The following is a 19,717-nucleotide window of genomic DNA, read 5'->3' on the forward strand; positions in this document are numbered from 1 at the left end:
CCTTGGGAAACCAATTTGTGGGCATCTTACACTCCTGGAATTGCAGACCAATGTTCCCAAGGACAGAAATGTCCTCAATTAGTTTTGCCGTCTCATTTTCACTTCTCTGTGGGAATCCTGTTCCATGAACAGTCCCTTGGTGCGTAGATTCATATTTATGTATTGCATTTCTAGCCTGCCACCTTCTCCCTGGCAAGGAACCCAAGGCGGCTTACATGATTCCCCCCCCCGCCCCCCGTTATCCTCACAATAACCCTGCCAGGTTGGTAAGGCTGGCCCAAAGTCACTCCCTGAGCTACCTGGCTGAGTGGAGACTTGAACCCAGATCTTCCGAGTTCAAGTCCCACACTAACTGTCTCACCACTCTGGCCTCTCAGGTACATCTTCTCTCTATTTGAAGATCCAGTTTATATTCTCACCACCTGCTGCTTTCCACTTCTTTTTATTACCTAAACCGGTAGTGTTATTTAGCAGCACTGACTGGGCTCTGTTTCACATGTGCTGGGAGCCCGTGTCGTGGTTAGCGTGTTGGGAGATCTGGCTTCCAGCTCTCACTCAGCCATGAAACTCACTAGGTGACTTCAGGCCTATCACTCACTCTCAGCCTAACCTACCTCACAGGGTTGTTGTTGTGATGATAAAATGGATCTGTGTAAGCCACTTTGGACACCTCACAAGAGAGGAACAAGTGAGATACAAATGCAATGCAATTGTGATGATGAGGAGAGGAAGGAGGCGGAGACTTGAAGCAAACTGTTGGACACACAGTGCCTGCCTTCTCTAAGTGAAGCCTCTAGGCACAAATTTGGTCTTGGTGAACCCAGTAAGGAGGGTTCACTTCATCCCCACAGGAATGGAGCAATGGGGAAAGCAGTGGCATAGAACTGTCCATCAGCCTGCTAATCTCCCCAGTTTCAAACTGGAGGAATGCAAAGCTCAGGGAAATCAGATGGCTGATGATGTTACTGAATGGTGGGAGATGTTACTGAAGGTCACCCTATGAACATACTTAACTTCATTAAAAATAATGTGTTTTTAATACAAATACCCTCTAGGTACACCCCCCTAGGGTGAATGCCATGTGTTAGATGCCTAGGTTTCATGAACAGAGAGGCACATATCAACTTTTCAACTGCAGATTTCTCTGGGGCATGGCATGGCATCATCAGGGCCATTTTTACTGGCAATGCAACACTTCCGTGGCTTCCAACATTCCAGCATAAACTACTGCACAAAAACTCTTTAAAAGCCTGTCTTGAACAATAGCAAGCTGCCCTCATGTCTCCCCAGTGCCTTCTCTGAGCACAAAGCATTTATTGTGAGCTGACATTTCACTGAGATGAGATGCTCCACTCTCCGTTTCCTAAAGGCTGAGAACCAGAACATCTCCCCACCCCCTTCTTTTTTTAAGCGGGCTCTTAAAAAAACAAAACAGAAAAAACCCTTATGTTGGTTGCAAAACTCTGGAATATGTTCTCTGGGTTGCAAAAAATGTCTGGTCCAGATGTTCAGTGGTTTTGAATACTAGTGAGTAGCACACACACACACACACACACACATGCACACAGGATGTTCCCCTTTAAACAGCACACTCCTTAAGTAGTGAATGGAAGCAAACTAGCAGGTGATTGGGATATTTGTCTTTTTAAGTTTGAGGAAGAAAAAACACATCTTGGATTTCTGAGGCACGTGGTAACAGATTCATCATCAGCAAGGCTGCTGTGACCTTTCTGGGTTTGCATTTCGACTGAGCTAAAAATCCAGCCTGGGGAACCATTTATAGCAGGATTAGTAGTCATGGAATTAGCAGTCTAGTGATGATTACTCTGCATCTCTCTCTGTATGTACCTAAACTCGGAACTTGGAATCTTTCTGCAACAACCTTCAAATGTTCCTTGGGGTCCCAATTTATGAGGGCCAGCTTCTGTTATTGATTTCTTCTCCTTGATAAAATCACTAAGACTTCTTTGCCCTCTGAAGCTACCTTTAAAAAACTTTTGCTATTGTGAGCTTCTGTTTGCCACTCTGTAGTTTTCAGCTTCCTCCTCTAGAATGTATATTTCTGGAGTTTCTGAAGCAGGCACATGGATTCATCCTGGTATGTTCTGTGCATGGGCAATACTGTGCAATTTACATTGTGTCCTATGCTGTAGCTAGTGAGGTTTGTTCTGAATGATTAATACATTCTAGCGCTATTTATTTATAATGAATTAATTTAACACATTTCTATGCTGTCCAATAACTGAAGCTCTCTGAGCAGCTCACAAAAATTAAAATCCTAGCATACAATATAATAAAAAGCTTAAACTATAAAATGGAATAAAATAGCAACAGTACAAAGATATAGGATACAACAGCAGCTTTAAAACTGAAAGACTAAAGGTTGTGCTTTTTTCTAGTGCATCTCTTTTAAATTGCTTTTCGAGTTGGTGTGGTTTAAAGCTTAGAACAGCTGTCTCTGAACTGGAGTGCTCCACAAGTTTTGGATCAGCCCAGCATGGCTAATAGGAAAAAGTTTTGGGAGCCACCATTGAAGAGCATCAGGTTTGGGAAGGCTGAGCTAGAAAGTTGGCTAGAGGCAGAAATACCAGGGTTCAAATCCCCTCTCAACCAAGAAGTTCATTTCATGGGCGAATTATCTATCTTTCAGGCACACACACTTTGCAGAGTTGTGAGAATAAAATGTGGAGGGTGATGCAAACTATCTTGAGCTCCTTTGAGGAAGGGTAGGATTTAAAAAAAAAACCAAATTAATAGGAATGCATGTTAGGACAGTCTGTTGCAGAACAAAGGACTGAAGGACAGGCTACCCTAATGCACATTGAGAAAAATCTGCAGAACTGTGCATGCTTGGGTCTTTCCCCGTCAAGTATTGGAGGGTTGGGACTTGGCTGTTCTCATTTGACCTACACTAAAGAATGAATTGGTAGACTGGGTTAGTGGAGTGGACTTCGGATGTGGGGGGCTGCATTTTTTATGTTCCCACACCTCCAAACACACACACATACACATACACACCCCTCTCTGCATGTAGATGACTATCGGGCAGAAAGATTTAGTATAACTCTCTCGCTGATTCAGGAAGATATTTATGTGGAACATTAAAAGAATGTCAGCTTCCCATCTTCATGCTGACATTGTGCTTGGCCACGTTTTATCATCTTGTTTTGATTAAATTGTGAAATATGTTGCAAGAATTATGTTTTCTTCTTTTACGTGCAAAGCTTCTTTCTCACTCCCTCCACCCCTCCATCTTGTTTTTAAAAAGAGAGAATTAGATGTAAATCAATGTCCCTTTTTGCCTCTATTTTTAGCCAACAGGTTCCCTTATTATCCACTCCATGGATTACATAACTGGCTTTTGGGGAATAGCTTGGTTGGAGACCCCAGAAACAAGAGAGAGAAGTGGGAAAGAAGGCAGAGCAGCTCAAAACACAGTTCCACTCTGACTTTTATATGTTTTTCCCTATCTGTGCCCCCTGCCCATTAAAACCCCATTTCGAGCCAGTAAGCCTCATTTATGGAGACATTATTACATCATGACCCAGATCACGTGGTTCCTGGATTTCTGGCAGACAATATCCTTTTAAATTCCTTGAGCTGATTTGGCTGGGTGGCTTTTCTGGGTAAATCTGAAAGCATTCTATTCTCAGCTGCAAAGTGACTTTGCTCTCAACGGAACACATTGCTCCATTCTATGAGTGATGTCTTGAAAATGCTGCTGGAGGGAAAATGCTTTGGGAGTATAAAGGACAGTTTTGCGAAAGCAACACTGGGACCAAGATGTTGGTGTCTACCTTTGGTTCTGTCTGACTGGCCAGTTAACCTTTGGGGGATTTTCCCTTGTCATCTGCTGTCAGCTTGATACATTCAGGAGATGGGAGCCCACTTGGCTAGAAAGCTAACGTTTCCAGAGTTCTCCATCTAAGGACTGGAGGTTACTCTGTATATACATACCATCCCTCTCAAATAAACACAGCCGGTTCGTTCTTTCTTTTTCTTTTTCTTTCTTCCTCTCTCCCTCCCTGTATGCTTAATGCAAGCAATTCAAATATAGAAGCTTCCCAGACAAAGCACAACCCACAAAGATTTGATGGATTGTGCAGGGCGCTAAGCTGCTGGAAGGACATACAGACAGTATGGATGTTGTATCACTTTAAATGGTCCCCCCCAAGGAACCCTGGGAAGTGTAGTATGGCAAGTTGTAGAGAACTCTCTTCCAAAGAATCCTAGCTCTGTGTTGACAGAAAGAAAAAATATCTTGGAAAAAGTGGAAGTCTTATTGAACCAGTTTATAAGTTCTCTGAGCCTAGCTGAAGAAAAAAGGTATTTTGTTTATGAAAGCACCAGAAAGTGAGCCTTGGGAAATGAGAAAACCTATGAATGCTGACCTCAACCCCTTCCCCCCTCCAGAACAACTTGCATGTTCTGATTTACTTTGCTTTTTTGTTGCTATGGTTGTGTTTGTTAGACTGGTACAAACTAAAAATAAAAAGAAACATTAAAACCAGAATAGCGCAAGAGGTTCTTGTTGTTTTCATTTAGTATTGTGTTTCATCTTAGGTGCTCTCTTGTTCACATGCCATAAGGCTGTGATGGAATTCAGTTTTGCCCCACTAGAGAAATTTTGTTCTTTCCTTATTTATAAAATAGAACCCCCAAGACAACTTCCAGTTAAAATTTTAAAAGAAGTTAGAAATAATAAAACAATTTTAAAATCTTAAAACATCACAAACAGGTAAAATCTTAAAAACACAGTGCAGAGCGACTACATCCCAGTATAATCCTATACTTTGCTACTCAGAAGTAAGTCCCACTGCATTCAATGAGGTTTACGTCTAGATAGAATTTCAGCTATAAATATGTATAAAAAGCCACATGGAACAAAAAAGCCCACTTAAAACTGAACAAAGATGGGATCAGTTTGACTTCCTTAAGGAGAGAGTTCTAATCGAGGTGCCACTGCAGTGAAGGCCTTGTTCAATGTACCCACCAAACTATTCATATGAGGGAAGGCAATTCTTCACTTAACCTGCCTCAAGTCATTTGCAGCTTCCTGCATCTTGAATGGCTTCCAGAAACAAATCAGCAAGCAGATAAAAACTGGTATAAAGTGGCCAATGAAGCATGATCAGAAAGCAGTCTGACATTGGCATGACCTGCAGTTTCTGAACCATTTTTAAGGGCAGTCCTGCATTGAACACATTGCAGGAATCTAAACGGGAGGTGATCAAGGCACGGGTCACTGCAATCAGATCTGCCTTCTTCAGGAAGGGACATGGCTGGCATATCAGCCAAAGTGGGGCAGCAGTACTTTTTGGCTATAGCAGCTACCTGACCCCCCTCACTCATGTCAATGTCAAGTCCAGGTGCACCTCCAGGCTGCTAACTTGATCTTTCAGAAGTAGCACCATCCCTCTGGGGAGAGACTCTACCTGCCATCTCAGAGAAGCAACTTATCAACTGACCAGCAGTGCCTCTGAACAGCATCTTGTCCAATGGATCTTTAACCTGTTAATCCATTATCACTAAGCTTGAGAAATGCTTCAGGAGCTCCCTGGTCTCCTTGGCATCAGTGGACACAGAGAGAAGGAGCTGGGTACCCTCAGCATAGTGGAGAGACCAAGCCTTTGAACTCTGGGTGGCAACCTCTTACCAGAGCCGATGAATCTCCTCTCATGTTGATGTTAAACTTCATAGGAGACAAAAGCAAGGCCTGAGGAATCCCATAGGCCAGTGGTCATGGGACTGAGCAGTTGTTTCCCAGCACTATCTTCTGAGGGCACTGAGCCAGTCAAGGTTGCAACCATTACAGCAACATGCCCCCGGGTCCCATACTGGCCAAACACTCCAGAAGGATCCCATGGTCAATGGAAACAAAAGTTGCTGAGCGATCCAACAGAGCCAGCAAAAATGTGTGCCTTCTGTCTAGTTCCTGGTGTGGGTCATCCACCAAAGCAAGGCTATTTCAGTTCTCAAACCCATATTTGAGAAGCTCTGAATAATTAGCTGCATCCTAGAAAGTCAGGGGTTGAGTCACCACCCCGGTCCAGAAAAGGAAAGCTATTTATGTTGGTGGAATTGGATTTTTTGTTTGTGTCTTCTTTCATAAGTGGGCTTTCCACAACTTTCTTCAAAGGGATTTGGACACAGCCCTTCCCCAGGGAAGTATTTACCATTTCTACCACACAACTGGCCACTCCCCCTACAGCGGTTTTTAATAACCAGGATAGATAAGAATCCAGTGCATAAGTGGTCGTCCTCAATCTTCCATGCAGCTTGTCCACATCTTCAGGTTGGACAGGGTGAAACTCATCCATCAAACTAGACAAATGACACCATCCTAGAGCTGTCAGCATGGAGCCGGAGTCAGAACAGATGAAGTGTTCTGCAAAATTATCTTAGCTTGCCGAAAACAGCTGCTCACCACTCTGGGTCCTAGAAGTAGCAACCTTTTTGCAACTCAGAACAACTCCACTGGATGACATGGTGAAGATGTGATGGTGGCAGAAAGAGCAGGCACTTTGCTGCCATCACCACTGTGACACCACCGTAGGCTCTTCCTTATCTTCTGTTGGGTCCATCCTGAGTTCTTCTCCACCGCCTACCTCCTCTTTTCTTTTTAAAAGTTTGCCTATATTTATCCGAAGCAATAAACAACAGTTTCAAAATTCTTTCCCCCTCATTTGTTGCTTAAACTGACAAATTTTGCATCTGCCAGAGGTAAGTTCTCACCAAACTAGACATCATAAAATTAATTCAGCATGACAGAGACTCAGTACTTCTTTGCTGAACATTTCCAAAGGCTTATTCTAGACATTATCTGGGGGCAAGGAGGGGGTAGGACAACTTGGATCCCTACACCAACATTGGAAGCAGCCTCTGATTCAGAGCTGGGAATCAGCATTCCCCCACCACCCACCTTTTGCAGCCCGCCTTAGAAAGAACCAGAATGTTTGCTTTCGAGGTTCAGAAAAGTGACTTTGGGGAGAGGCAAGGAGGGAGGGGATTTGGGGGATCCTCCTTTCTCTCCCTTGGAAATGCTGCTGCTGTTAGACTGCTATAAAGAGCTGTTAGCAAACCTGCAAAATGGGAGGAGGGAGGCAAAGGTTGCCTTTGGCACTCCTCCCATTCTGCACTGGATGAGTGTCAGCCTCTGCGTTTGGAGGCCTCCTTCATTTCAGTTGGATCCCATTTTTATTCCATTGCAGCAAAAATAACAGAGACTCATGGCCCTTGAGGACTAGCGAGTTTATTATGGCATACATTTTCCCAGACAGGGAGTGCACCTGGAGATGTGGACTGTTGTTTGTGGAAGCCTGATGCATAATAAATTTGTGAGCTGATGATGACACCCACCCACCCCGCTCACTGCATGCTGGATGATGCTTTCATCCTGATACCCTTGGGCATGGCCATGCCCCCCTGGTGTCATTTGCACACAGCACTTGGACTAGGAGTCGGGCTTCTCTGCTCACAGTCTTCCCCAGGGAGGGAAGCCCTGGACTGGCTGCTTTGGCCCGTCCGGTGGGAAGCCACGGAGTCTTGGCTCAGCTCTTCATCTCTGCGTGTCCCGCCTCCTTCCTACAGTGCAGAAGCAACTAAGGCCCTCTTGGTTCTCCAGCAGTTCAAGCTGTCACAAGACTCTTGCTGTCCTCTGCTGATTAGGCTTAATTGCAAGGTTACAGTGCTAAGCAAGGCTGCTCAGACTAGCACCAGTTTAAGAAAACAGAAGTGAAACTCTACGCAGGAAGTTCAGATACTGCGGCCAGAAAGTGTGGTGCTTTCAACTCTTTGCCGTACACTTGCTCCATCTGCATCTTTCAGTTTATTTTTATTTTAGCTTCTCTTTACAGCAGTTAGAAAAAGTAATGCCAGCATAAAAAGGATTGGGTAGGGGGAATCTTAAGTTATTAGAGTAAAAGAAAAAAGACACCTTCCAAGTTAAGCCCCTTGCCTTCACTGGGACACTCTGAGGTTGAAGGTCCTAAATAAGAATTTTTTTTGTAGGGGAGGGCTATAAAACTGCTTAAGGCCACTCCTGGGCAATCATAATCAGGCTTTGGCAAGGGGTGGCATAGAAATGTTATAATAATAATAATAATAATAATAATAATAATAGTGTGATTTGGAAAGCATACTTTGGAATCTGACTGTGCAGCAATAAAGACTGCCTGGACTGGCATTGGGCATCAGACGTTTTGTTGCCCAACTCTGATGCTTTGCTTTGCTTTGCTTTGCTTTGCTTTGCTTTGCTTTGCTTTGCTTTGCCAAACAAAGGCTTGAAAAAAAAGGAGATTTGTTCCAATAATTCCCGGGGGAATGTGAATGGAGGGCTGTAGAATGAAGTAATTATTGTGGACTTAGGCTTGCGATTAAACATCCATGACAGATGTGATTGTTGTAAAGCAGAGGTGGGAAAATTATGGCCCTCCAGATGTCATTGGATTCTAAGTCCTATCAGTCCTAGCTTGCTTGGTCGGCAATTAGGCATGATGAAAGCCAACTAATGAAATTAGTAATGATGTATTACAAGTATCCCATTCATTTTAAGTTTTAGAGAAGGCAGTCATTAGGATAGAGTGATCCTATCACTTTAAGGACATGTAGACATAGGATTTTTATGTAGGTGAATGTAACTATAACTCTGATACCTAAGATAGCGATCAATGGGAATCTGTAATGTCCCAATACTCATTTTGTTGCATGTTGTCCTGTTTGCTGCAAGCAATTCACCATTCTCTTCTGCTCAGATTAATGAGAGAATCCTTGGATGTTACTATCAGAATAGATCTGAGGAAATGGTAAAAGTCTTGTTGTAGATGGATGAAGTTGTACTATTCTTGTAAGACCGCCTAAGGCCTGCTTCAGCTTTGATAGGTATTATTAGTGCATTTTCTATTATAACTCTGTTCAACATAAGTATGAATAAATCAAAATAACTGTGGATCATAACTGCAAAATATAATTAAAAGGCCATAGTCTAAATTGAAATTTTAATCATGCTAATTTCCAAAATACCTGAGGAGAATTATTGGTCCTAGATCTCAGTGAACTGTTTGAGAGAGGAGAAGCTGTGCTAGTTTGTCACAGCAGAAACAAGAGAGCCTTGTGGCACCTTTAAAGACACGATCAGTTCATCACAGCATACGCCTCAGTGCACAAGCGCCATCCCCGCATCAAATGCATGTGCCGTCTCACTACAGCCTCTGCAGTACGGCCTTCTCCATGGCACCCTCCGGTTTTGGGTGCCATGGTTTTGCACTACAATTCCCATTGGCCACAGCCAGCATGATCAGTGGTTGGGGCAATGGGCGTTGTAGTGCAAAAGCATCTGGAAGCACCAAGTTAGGGAAGGCTGCTGGCAGTCCTGAGCTAAATGGGCCAGATTCGGATTCGAGGTAAGGCTGGTTTGTACGCCTCACGCCTCATGGGTGGCCAGACTTGCTCAACAGAAGAGCCACGTATGGTCAGTGTGAGATGCTTGGGAACCGCAAGCAGGCACCCGCGGGTCGTGGCTGCGAGTGGCAAGTGGGTGGCGGCTGTGGGTGGCCAGCGGCAAGTGCGTGCCTGTGGGTGGTGAGCTACCAGCTGCAAAATCAACTCAAAGCTGCGCGCAGCTCCCAAGCCTCCGTTTGGCCACCCCTGTTGGGGTGAATCAGTGCTTCCACTATATATAACACCCAATAAAATGCTAAAAGTGGTAGGCTGCTCTGCTATTTTCATAGTTGCTAGACTGCAGTTCTCACCAAACCAGACTACTGAGCATGCTGGCTCAGCCTGATGGGAGTTGTAGTCCAAAACATCTGAAGAGTGCTAGGTGAGTTAGGGCTGGTATAGAATCTAGACCAGGACAGTCACCTCCACTGTTTTATCATTTCCTTTTCTGTTTTTAATGTATTTCATGGATTTGTTAGATGCATATCAATGAATATGTATGAAATGCAAACAGCTTTCTAGCAGTTATACTAAGATTTCAACAAAAGCTGACCAATTATGTATCCCTTTGAAAGGAATTTCTGTATGTTACCTGTTTAAATGTTAAAAGCATTGTACGGCCCTCAATCTATTGCGTTATAGGAGGTGAGTGTTAGCCTTCAATGTTGCAATGTCAGTCTTTTAGTTGTCCAAAGGAGAATCCACTGATGCGGACCACTCATTAATTTCCAAGAAGCAGGTAGATAGTATTAAAAGGTGTGCACATCAGCAAATATTAAAGACTGTTCCAGTAGAAAATTTATCCATATACTAACTTCCTCCCAAAATGGATCAACTACTGGACATTTGAAAAACATACCTTTGAAAGAAGTACTAGCTGTATTGCACCACCAGCAATTAGCAGAATTAAGACCATCCCTTATGAAAAAGACGTGGCAGCATCCAGTAGACACAAAATGAATGTTTTTGTTGAATAAGGAGCTACCTAAGATCCACGGATGCGACAGGTAGACACTGATGCAGTAATCCACCGATTAGGCATTTTGTGGTGATGCTCACAGCAATTTCTCAATGTGCCCATGAGTCCAAAGAGGCTGGTGACTGCTGATGCAGACCTTCACAAGCTCTTCCCGGAATCATCTGGCTTGCTTCTGGCTCCTGTGGGAAGTAAGATACTGGTCTAGAGCTGACCCTTCATTTCCACCCCAGCAAGTTGTGTTTACTTTATGAATTCCAAGGCACGGCTATTTGCTACTAATTCGTCTCCCGATTCCACTTCGGAAATATTTTGTAATGAAAAGTAGAAGAGGAAATGCATCAATAAAATAAAGACATTCAGATTGAGATTAGCAGTCAGCTGTGTGGGAACTCCAAATCTGTTGGTGTTCGTATGAATGCTAAAAAAGCTAATGGAGGAAGTAGCTATCTCTCAGTCCATGTGGCGTGCCAGTGCTTTGTCGAATTTCATTTGGGCCCTTCTAGCCCTAAAAGTCATATTTGTGTGTTTCCTGTACCGGTGTACTTCCTTCTCTTGGTATTGCCCACTGCGGTTTGGGAGTGATTAATGTCTGCTTTTGTTTTTAAACACCAGAGTTGTACATTGGCCAAAAAATTTTTTTTCAGTGGGCAACTTTGAGACCTCCATAAAGGATTGTGAAACAGCCGAAGTAATCCAGAGTTAGAGGAGGTTGTGCAGTGACCTTCTTCCTGCAAAGAAAATGGGATTGTTGATTAAATGCGCGTGTGTTCCCTGTTTAATGTCTAGATGCACAGCAGTAAAGGGGTTAGAATCTAAAATGCACCCCAGTGTCATGGTTTACACAAATCTGCTATTAATAGCTGTTTATAAAAAAAATGTGAAGGGTACTGTGAGAAAGTTGGTACCTCTTTAAGTAGGTACTAACATCTGTGCAATGAATCCAGGAAGTGGAGCACTAATCAGGGTACAAAGCACAATGAGGTACAGACTGTTCCAGCTGTCTCTCTCTACAGTGACAAAATGCATGGGAAAAAATAGAGCTGATTCAGAAATACTTTGACTGTGCAGTCCTACACCTGCCTAATCATAAGTAAGTGCTATTTAGTTCAATGAGACTTACTCAGAGCAAAGTATTATTATTATTATTATTATTATTATTATTATTATTATTATTATATTTTTATACTGCCCATAGCCAAAGCTCTCTAGGCAGTTAACAGCAATAATCATAGAATCATGCACTCAAGTCACCCACCCCACTTCTGCCCAGGCCTGACCCTGCTTAGCTTCCAAGATTAGGCAGGATCAGGCACTTCAGGCTACATGGAAGCTGACTGTAAGTATAGGACTGTAAGTCAAGATACCCTTCTAAGTTCTACACTTTATAGATTTGGTACAGAATTTTGCAAGCACAGGATTCTGACATTCAACCCTCCCTAGCTGTAATGTTCTGGATTTAAGGCTCTCCCTGTAGCTCCAGTATATAATATGTACACCAGCAATTAAAACCATAGCTGTCATATGATTTGCTTCAGAAGAGTGCTCCCACTGATTTCCATGAAGGTGCTTCAGAAAGAAAGGTTTCACAGAGTTGCAACATAACTATCTTGTCTAGAGAACTGGGTGTGATCCCTTACATTGCTGGTTCTCATTCATTCATTGATTCTCTCTCTCTCTCTTTCTCTCTCTGCGTAGGTGGACGCATCTGTTCTTTTTCCCCTTGTATTGAACAAGTTCAAAGGACCTGCCTGGCATTGGAGGAACACGGCTTTACTGAAATTAATACCCTGGAGATCCTGCCTAGAGTGTACAACATTAGGACAATTAGCTTGCAAATCCCTGACCTTGGAAGCACCGCTGAGGATAGTTCCAGCACTGAGTTTGACGAAGGCAGCCCATCAAATCAAGGTGTCTCGTGTACACGCCTTCAGCAGGGATCTGTGCAATTCAAAAGCGGCGTACCACTCAGGGAAATGGTGGGTCACACTGGGTATTTGACCTTCGCTACCAAAAGTCTATTTTAGCTACACACACAGGGAAACCTTCTTCTGCATTCCCTCCCCTTTTCCCAGCCGAGCCTCCGAAGCTTTTTGCTCAGCAGGCAATTCCATATATAGTCAGATTGAGTAAGATTATGCCTTGTTTAAATAGCACGCCGGAGCATGAACCGTATCAGCCTCGGCAGTGGCGCTCTTTCTGGAACAGGGCTTGGCTAGCTGTCAGGTACGAAGATGGATTAGCAGCTAATAGCTGTGCGTTGGAATTTGTAAAGTAAAGCCCCTGGCTAGGGTAAGAACAAAAATGCCAACAAAGTTTCCTCATGCTTCCTGAAATTCCTGCCATTGGGACAAAGTTGTTGGACTGATGCTGGGTTTATTTAATATTTCCCATTAGGACTTCTAAATACTTAAAACAAAAGCCAACCAATAAAGAGTTTGAAAGAGATCCAGAGGTCAGCGTGGTCTTTGTTCATACCATAAACCAAGCCAGAAATCTCAAGCCAAGACTGGCCTAGCTGGGGTTCCAATCCAGCCCTGCAGGGTTCCCCACTGGCCACATGCCTTTCCCCAGAAGCTGGTGGGTTGATTTTTGCTGGCTTTTGCTTGCTCTTCACCCCACAAATTCTGCCAAGTTGAAATGAACCTACTAAAGTTGAGTAGCTCCATTCACCATGGATAAGTTCTTTTCAGCTCAGCTTCTCTGAAAAGGAATTTGGCTCCTTGGTGGCTCACCGCAAATTTATTTATTTATTTATTTATTAAAACATTTCTATGCCGCCCCTTGCCGAGGCCTCATATGCTTGCACACACAGCCTTAATAAAGAGCTCATGTTTTTAGCCAACCTTCATTAATGAAATACTTTTCTAAGAAAGGAGTCCAAGTTGCTTCATGATGTGATCTAGATATTGGGCAATTCAGAAGAATGAGGGACAATGATTGGATTTAGGTTGCATCCTTGCCCCCAAATGGGCACACACACGTCTTTGGTTGCCTCACTAGCTTCCTTGGAGGGATATAGTGGCACATATTTCAGGTTCAAGTCCCTTCACTGGAATGAATAGAGGGGCACCTGGGGGTGAAGGGACAGCACATGTGCATCAAGCCTCTGAATCCCTAAGCACCCTCTGGCTCATGTTGTCTGTCTGCATGTGTTAGGCTGAGAAATTCTATTGACACGCATGGTAAATCATGCTGGTTTGGGGGACTCTTTCCTTTAAGTTTCTAGTCTCAAGCTGTGCATTCCAAAGTAGTCTGAGACATCTGTCAACATCTGCCCAGAGTGCTTTTCAAGGTGAGATTTTGAGGCCCTCTTCTCTCAAGTACTTGCTGGAGAACAGTCACGGGAAGCCCTTTAGGCTGCTTCTTGGAGTGAGTAAATCATTTGGCAGAAGCTGCCGCAGCGTGATTCAACTCAATGTCATTGGGGAGCAATGTCAGGATTGGTCTCTTTATCGGTAGAATTCAGCAAAGTTGCAACAGACAAGCTGATTTCACAGCTTTGTGAAACTGGCTTGGCTGAATGGGCACCCTTATTTTCTGTGTTCATGCACCTAACCAGCTTTTGAATGGGAAGGTTAGGCAAGTCCACCCAACCTGGTGGTATCCAAATGCTTTCCATGTCAATTCCCACAAGCTGCCATCAACACAGCCAGTGGCCAGGAATGCTGGGAGCTGTAGTTGAAAACACCTGAAGTGCACCAGGTTGGAAGAGGTTGGTTTGTCTAGCAGGCATGGGCAACTTGTGGCCCTCCAGATGTTTTGGCCTTTAACTCTCATCCTTCACCATCCTGGTGAGAGCTGATGGAAGTTCTAGGACAAAACATCTGGAGAGGCACAAAGTGCACACCCCTGCACCATGCAGACTCCTTCAGTCTTGATTTTCTTTGCCTGCAGCGCCTCATGTTGGGAACAGCTTTACTGGTTCATCTGTGCTTTGTAAGAACAAGTGTGTAGCATAATCCTGGATCTATATCATCATGAAGAAATGACTAGATGCGTGCCCTGCCTCTTCCCTCCATGGGAAAAAAACTCCCTTGGTCTCATCTATCTTAAATGCAAAACTGATCTTGTATTTACAGGCGTCATTACTGTAAATATTTAAATAAATTCTCACCAGTGTTCTTATCAGCATCTGTGCACTGCTCAACCATCTTATCTGTTATTTTATGAGAACTCTCATAAAATGCAGCCTGCGAGATACACCTTTTTATCCCCACCAGGCACAGGCTGTCCAGTATATCTGCTTGAAAATGTGAACCAGGTTTTGCCCTTTTCTTGACAAGAATAAACACCGCTTAGCTTTTAACGGGTTACAGCCCCGGTGCTAATCCGTAACAGTTTAACACAAGCTCCACCGATCGTGACATGCTAAGATAGAACGGCTGAAGAGATTAAAAATCAGGAAGGCAAATCGGCGGGGCCAAGGCAGTTACGTAACTGTTCTACGGCCGTGCCTTTCCTCCTCCGAAGGATGTGAAAGTCTGCATTATGAGCAGCTCTAAAATACTTTTGAGGGAAAGCAGGATGGAGGCAGCTGCATCACTGGGAGAGCAGACATCACCGAAAGCCGATTTCTGCGAAGGCAGAGAAGGCGCACGCATATGTAAACATACCGTCCACGGAATTAAACAGGCAGGAGGACCTGGCCCGAAACTGCAATGGGCTGAACTAATGCTTGTCCTTAGGATACCTTGCACTTAATTGAGCACTCTTGACGTCCTGGACTAGGTTAAAGCAAAGTGCCTTCAGTGCAAAGCCGATCCTTCAGGATCGTGGGTGTGTAATCTGTTAATGATATATACATGGATTTGTTTTATTTTAAAAAACCACCTTTCAGCAATGCTTCCATGGTGGTCTGCCCCCACAAAAAAACAACCCTTCCTAGATAAAAATGCAGACGTAAAGCAAGAGTGTGATCCATGTATTTCAATTCGCCTGACTGTGAATGGCCTCCCTTGCTGATCATTGCTTGCTCTTTCCTTCTAAGCCAGGCCTGGTATATTTTTGTTTAAAATAACTTTGCCCACCTTTCCATCGCTCAGGGGGTCTTACACTAAATACAAAACCAGGAACATTCCACGAAAGGTTAAAAAGCTTTCAGTGCAGTGCAATGCAGACACATCAACAAACGCTGCAAGTGAAAAATGTCTAACAGCCCCCAGGCCCCAGTCAGAAGTGGGGAGACCCCACTTGCAGGGCGGTGACTGCTTCTGGCTGCAATCGCAGTTTTTTCGCATGGTGTCACAGGAACATGAAATGGGACCCGATGGGGGGCCTGAAGTTGCCCTGGGGGGTGACAAAGGGAAGCAGATTCTCCAATAAGTATAGCAGTTTTTGCTCTGTTCTTTAGTGGAAATTGGGTTGGTTGCTAGGCAAGAGACTGATGGGCCAGAGAATGATGCTATGCCAGGAGAGGAGATGGGGAAATGCTTCCTGATGGACTGTCTAGCTCCTTCGCCTGAAGAAAGCAGGGATAGTCTGCTAGACAGTCGCTACGAGGAGGGGCTGGTTTAGGTGTGCATGTGAGGAGCGAGGCGTAGCTCTCATGTAAAAAGTGGCATGGTCAACAAATAAATGGTCCTCCTTCCTCGAGCTTTCAGATAGTAGCTTTCCCTGCCATATCAGTAAAGCCAGCAGTAATGCATTTCTGGTCCTAATGCAGGGTATGTAACGGTCTTCTCCACACAGTCACTAATCCAGTTTGACCTTTGTCAGTATTGTCCCAGCCTCTGACTGGCTCCATGTGCACCGGATTCCCCCAGGAAGAGGCAGAGCATCTGTTTTAACCCCAGGGCCTGGTCCAGCCAAAGCACCTCACTGCAGCTTCAAGGACACTTAGGAGGAAATGAAATCACCTTGTCAAAGATGATAAACAGTTTATTGAATGCAGTGATGAAACATGGATACATGCATATAAGCGGAGGGAAGAAAGCTTGTATTCTCCTTATCCGTATATCCCTTCCTGACCATTAAGATCTTCGATGGAGGTCCTTCCCTGAGAGCTATCCCTAAGTAAAGTGAGGGGAGCAATGCCTCAGAGAAGGGCCTTCTCTGTGATCGTTCCCCTCCTATGGAACCCCCGCCCTAAGGAGGAGCGCCAGGTGCCATCACTGTTCCCCTTTCAGCTTCAGGTAAAAATGTTTTTATTTTAACAGGTGCCTTGGTAGCTAGTGGTTTGTCCTAATTTTACTGTTGTGTTGCCTTCTTAAGATGTTTAGCTGATTATTATATTTTTGTATTCATTTAATGGAGTGTATGTTTTTAGTTAGGGTTAGGGTTGTTTATTATTTGTATTGTTGTTTTATTGTAAGCCACCCAGAGAGCCTCTGGGGTATGGGAAAGCATACAAATGTAGTCTGTCTGTCTGTGGCTGTATTCATCCCTGAATAGCTCGGGATGCTCCATGAGTCTCCAAAGTTGCCTTCATTAGTGAGGCTCCAGAGAACTTTGGCTACAGACAGTACAGAAATGAAATTAGTACTAGTAATTCCTCTCCCTATGCCAAGAAAGAAAGACAAACTTTCTTGCCACTGATTCTATGAAGATCCTCTCTAACTGTCAGTTGCTACAACTCCACTACCTGGGACACAGAAGGGTCAAGGAAACTGCTTCAGCGACACAACAGTTTTGGCTCAACACAGAAGTAGCCCTTATCTACAGAATGATTGGAGAAAGCTGCTTCAAAGCCATTATCTGGTGCTCTTCCTACAAGCTGAAGGCCATGAGGCCTTCAAGAAACTATCCTGCCTTTTGGATAGTTGTTGAATCGTAATACTTCTTTGTCCTCCTTCCAATAGAGATGGTGCAGTGCAATGATTCCAATACCATGGAGTCAGTGGCTTGACAAAGGGCAAGCTAAAATGAAACATTGGTCACTGGGGGCAGGAGTCTGGACACATTAATTTGGGGTGGGGGTGGTGTACATCCCTCAGAAGTAAACCCCACTGAGTTCACTGGTACTTAACTCCCATGTCCTACTGAATTTCAGCTTTTCTCAAAATGTCTCCCTTTACTGCGCCTTCATTCACAGCACTGTGCTGAACTGAAAAGCAGTGCTGTAAAAGGGGACATGATTTAACCAGAGTACAGAAAATCAAACACACTGTTATACGACATCAAGCAGTTTTCTTCTCTGGTACCAAAACATCGTAAGAGAAATAATGTTCTAGAGCAAGAAATTACCACTTCACTTCCCCACTGAAATGCAGCGATTCATCTTGCTTTCTGCGCCAGGCGGCCTGTTGCCTTTTGCTGCCTGGAAAGAACACCCCCATTTTCCAAAGTACCTTTGGCCATGTTGGTATAGGGAGCAGGATGGCTTTGATCTGAGTTTGATGAAATCGCTATCAGCAAAGTTTCCCACAAGCTAGATCTGACCAAGGGTCCATTTGGTCCAGTGTTGTGTTTACACAGTGGTCAATCAGCTACCCAGGGGCAATCCATTCGCAGAACATGAGTGCAACAGCACCACCCAGCCCATGTTCCTCAGCAATGGCTGTGCACAAGCATGCCCCGCCTCTGGTACTGGAGGCAGCATAAAGCCATGAAGACTAGTAGCCATGGACGGCCTCCATGAATTCGTTGAGTTCCTGTTTAAAACCATCCAACCTGGTGGCCATCACATCATCTTATGGAAGTGAACACCATAGTCTAGCTTTGTGCTGTGTGAAGAAGTCCTTGCCTTTTATCTTTCCCGAACCTTCCATCACACCACTTCATGGGCTGACCCCCACTGGGTTCTGGCACAATGGGAGAGGGAGACAAATTCCTTGTTGTTCACTTTCTCCAGCTCATGCCTAATTCTGTATACCCCTAACAGCCTCCCCTTACTCCTCTTCTTCTAAGCTGGACAACCCCTGTTGCTGTAAGCTTTCCTTGGAGGGAAGGAAAGTCCCAGCACTGGGACTCCTCTTAGGCATGGCAAGGCATGGATGCATTGCCTCCAAGATCAGAGGCAGGATGCCTCTAACACCAGTCGCTGGGAACATGAGGAATGGCGCCACTGCGCCCCTGTCCTGCTCGTGGGTGTCCTCCTGCGGCTTCTCGCCGGCCCCTGTGGGATCTGCATCCTGCAAGCCTCTTCTCCAGTTCCCAAGAAAGAAGCGTAGCCGCTGCAGTCTGTCCTGGGCGTGGAGAAGCTCCTGGCCAGGTGACTCCACCAGAGTCCCCCTCCTGGTGCCCTGCCTGCGTGCTTTGTGTCTGCAGATGAGGAAGCAAAGCCCTTTTGCTTCCTCGTAGGAATGAGATGTGGCTCTTACCCACTTTGCCTCCAGAAATATCATGGGAAGGCCTGCACACTCTGTTGTGCAAAGCCATGTTGGGAGGCTGTTTCCACCAGACTCGGGTAGCAGCGAGATGGCTGCGGGGAAAAGAAAAACAGTGGGGCATGCAAGAAAATGTCACAGCATGGACTGCTCCCTGCTTAGGATTGCATATAATTTGTTCCACCCACCACCCACCTGGCTTTCTGTCTCCCTCGCTCTGCTCACCTTGACCAACAGCCAATCAGCATTTCAGGGTCACTGGGCATATTCGGTCCTCATCAGACTGTTCTGAGTGTTCCTCCCTTAGGACTCTCTTTTCCCCAAGACTTTTTGTACTTCTGCAAACTTGGGGGCCCTCCCAAATTTGCTAATACCGCCCTCTTGGGCATGGGTGGCCCCCTTTTGACCACAACAGCATGCACAACCCAGACACTGAGCACAGAATGATTTCACAAAAGTAGCTTTTAAATTCTGGGTCCCCTGAAGGCCCAGTTCTTTAAAGCAGTAGCCATTGGCAAACCAAAGAAAAAGGCTCGCAACAACAAATTAAGGGGTGGGGGCAGGAAACACAATAAGTTGTTCTTTTTATACTGCTTTGGGAAATGTTCTATGAGATCTATAATCTCTAACGGTCTGTAAGAGCTATAATCTGTCTCCAAGGAGATTAGCAATGCTGCCTGCTCGTGCCTGCACTTTTTCAAAGTTGCATGTGTGACAGACAAGTTTTTAATGCTGGCAATGCCAAATTCACAGGGAGGGGGGTCTTTCATGTGCTGCTTACAGTTCTCCATGCTCTTCGCAACCTGCCACAGGGATGCTGCTGAGCCGATGGCCACACAGGAGCAGGAATGAAGGCCCGAGGCCCTGCTCTGCTCCTAGGATTTCACTGGAGGGGGCGACGCATTCTGCCTGGGAGCGGCCGCCTTCCTGGCATCTGCTGACCTGGCAGGAGTGAGCAAGCTATCTTGCCCCCCACAAGTCTGCACTTGCCCTTGGGACGGCAGAGCCTCCCGGGCATTCTGGCTTGCCCCCAACG

At 44.9% G+C, this 19,717-nt stretch overlaps 1 protein-coding gene across 4 annotated transcripts in view; it reads left to right on the forward strand.

Annotated features, from left to right (window-relative positions):
- TRMT61A (tRNA methyltransferase 61A) overlaps window positions 1-12,862 on the forward strand; it is a 48,645-nt gene extending 35,783 nt beyond the window's left edge. For all 4 annotated transcript variants that reach the window (XM_044436936.1, XM_044436935.1, XM_044436937.1 and 1 more), the window contains exon 4: window positions 12,113-12,862. In XM_044436936.1, the coding sequence (XP_044292871.1) occupies window positions 12,113-12,441 (329 nt within the window). In that variant the 3' untranslated portion in view covers window positions 12,442-12,862. The remainder of the gene's footprint in view (window positions 1-12,112) is intronic.
- The last annotated feature ends 6,855 nt before the right edge of the window (window positions 12,863-19,717 follow it).

Source organism: Varanus komodoensis, unplaced genomic scaffold (assembly GCF_004798865.1).
Source record: "Varanus komodoensis strain SLA01 unplaced genomic scaffold, ASM479886v1 scaffold3, whole genome shotgun sequence".
Lineage (NCBI taxonomy): Eukaryota > Metazoa > Chordata > Lepidosauria > Squamata > Varanidae > Varanus > Varanus komodoensis.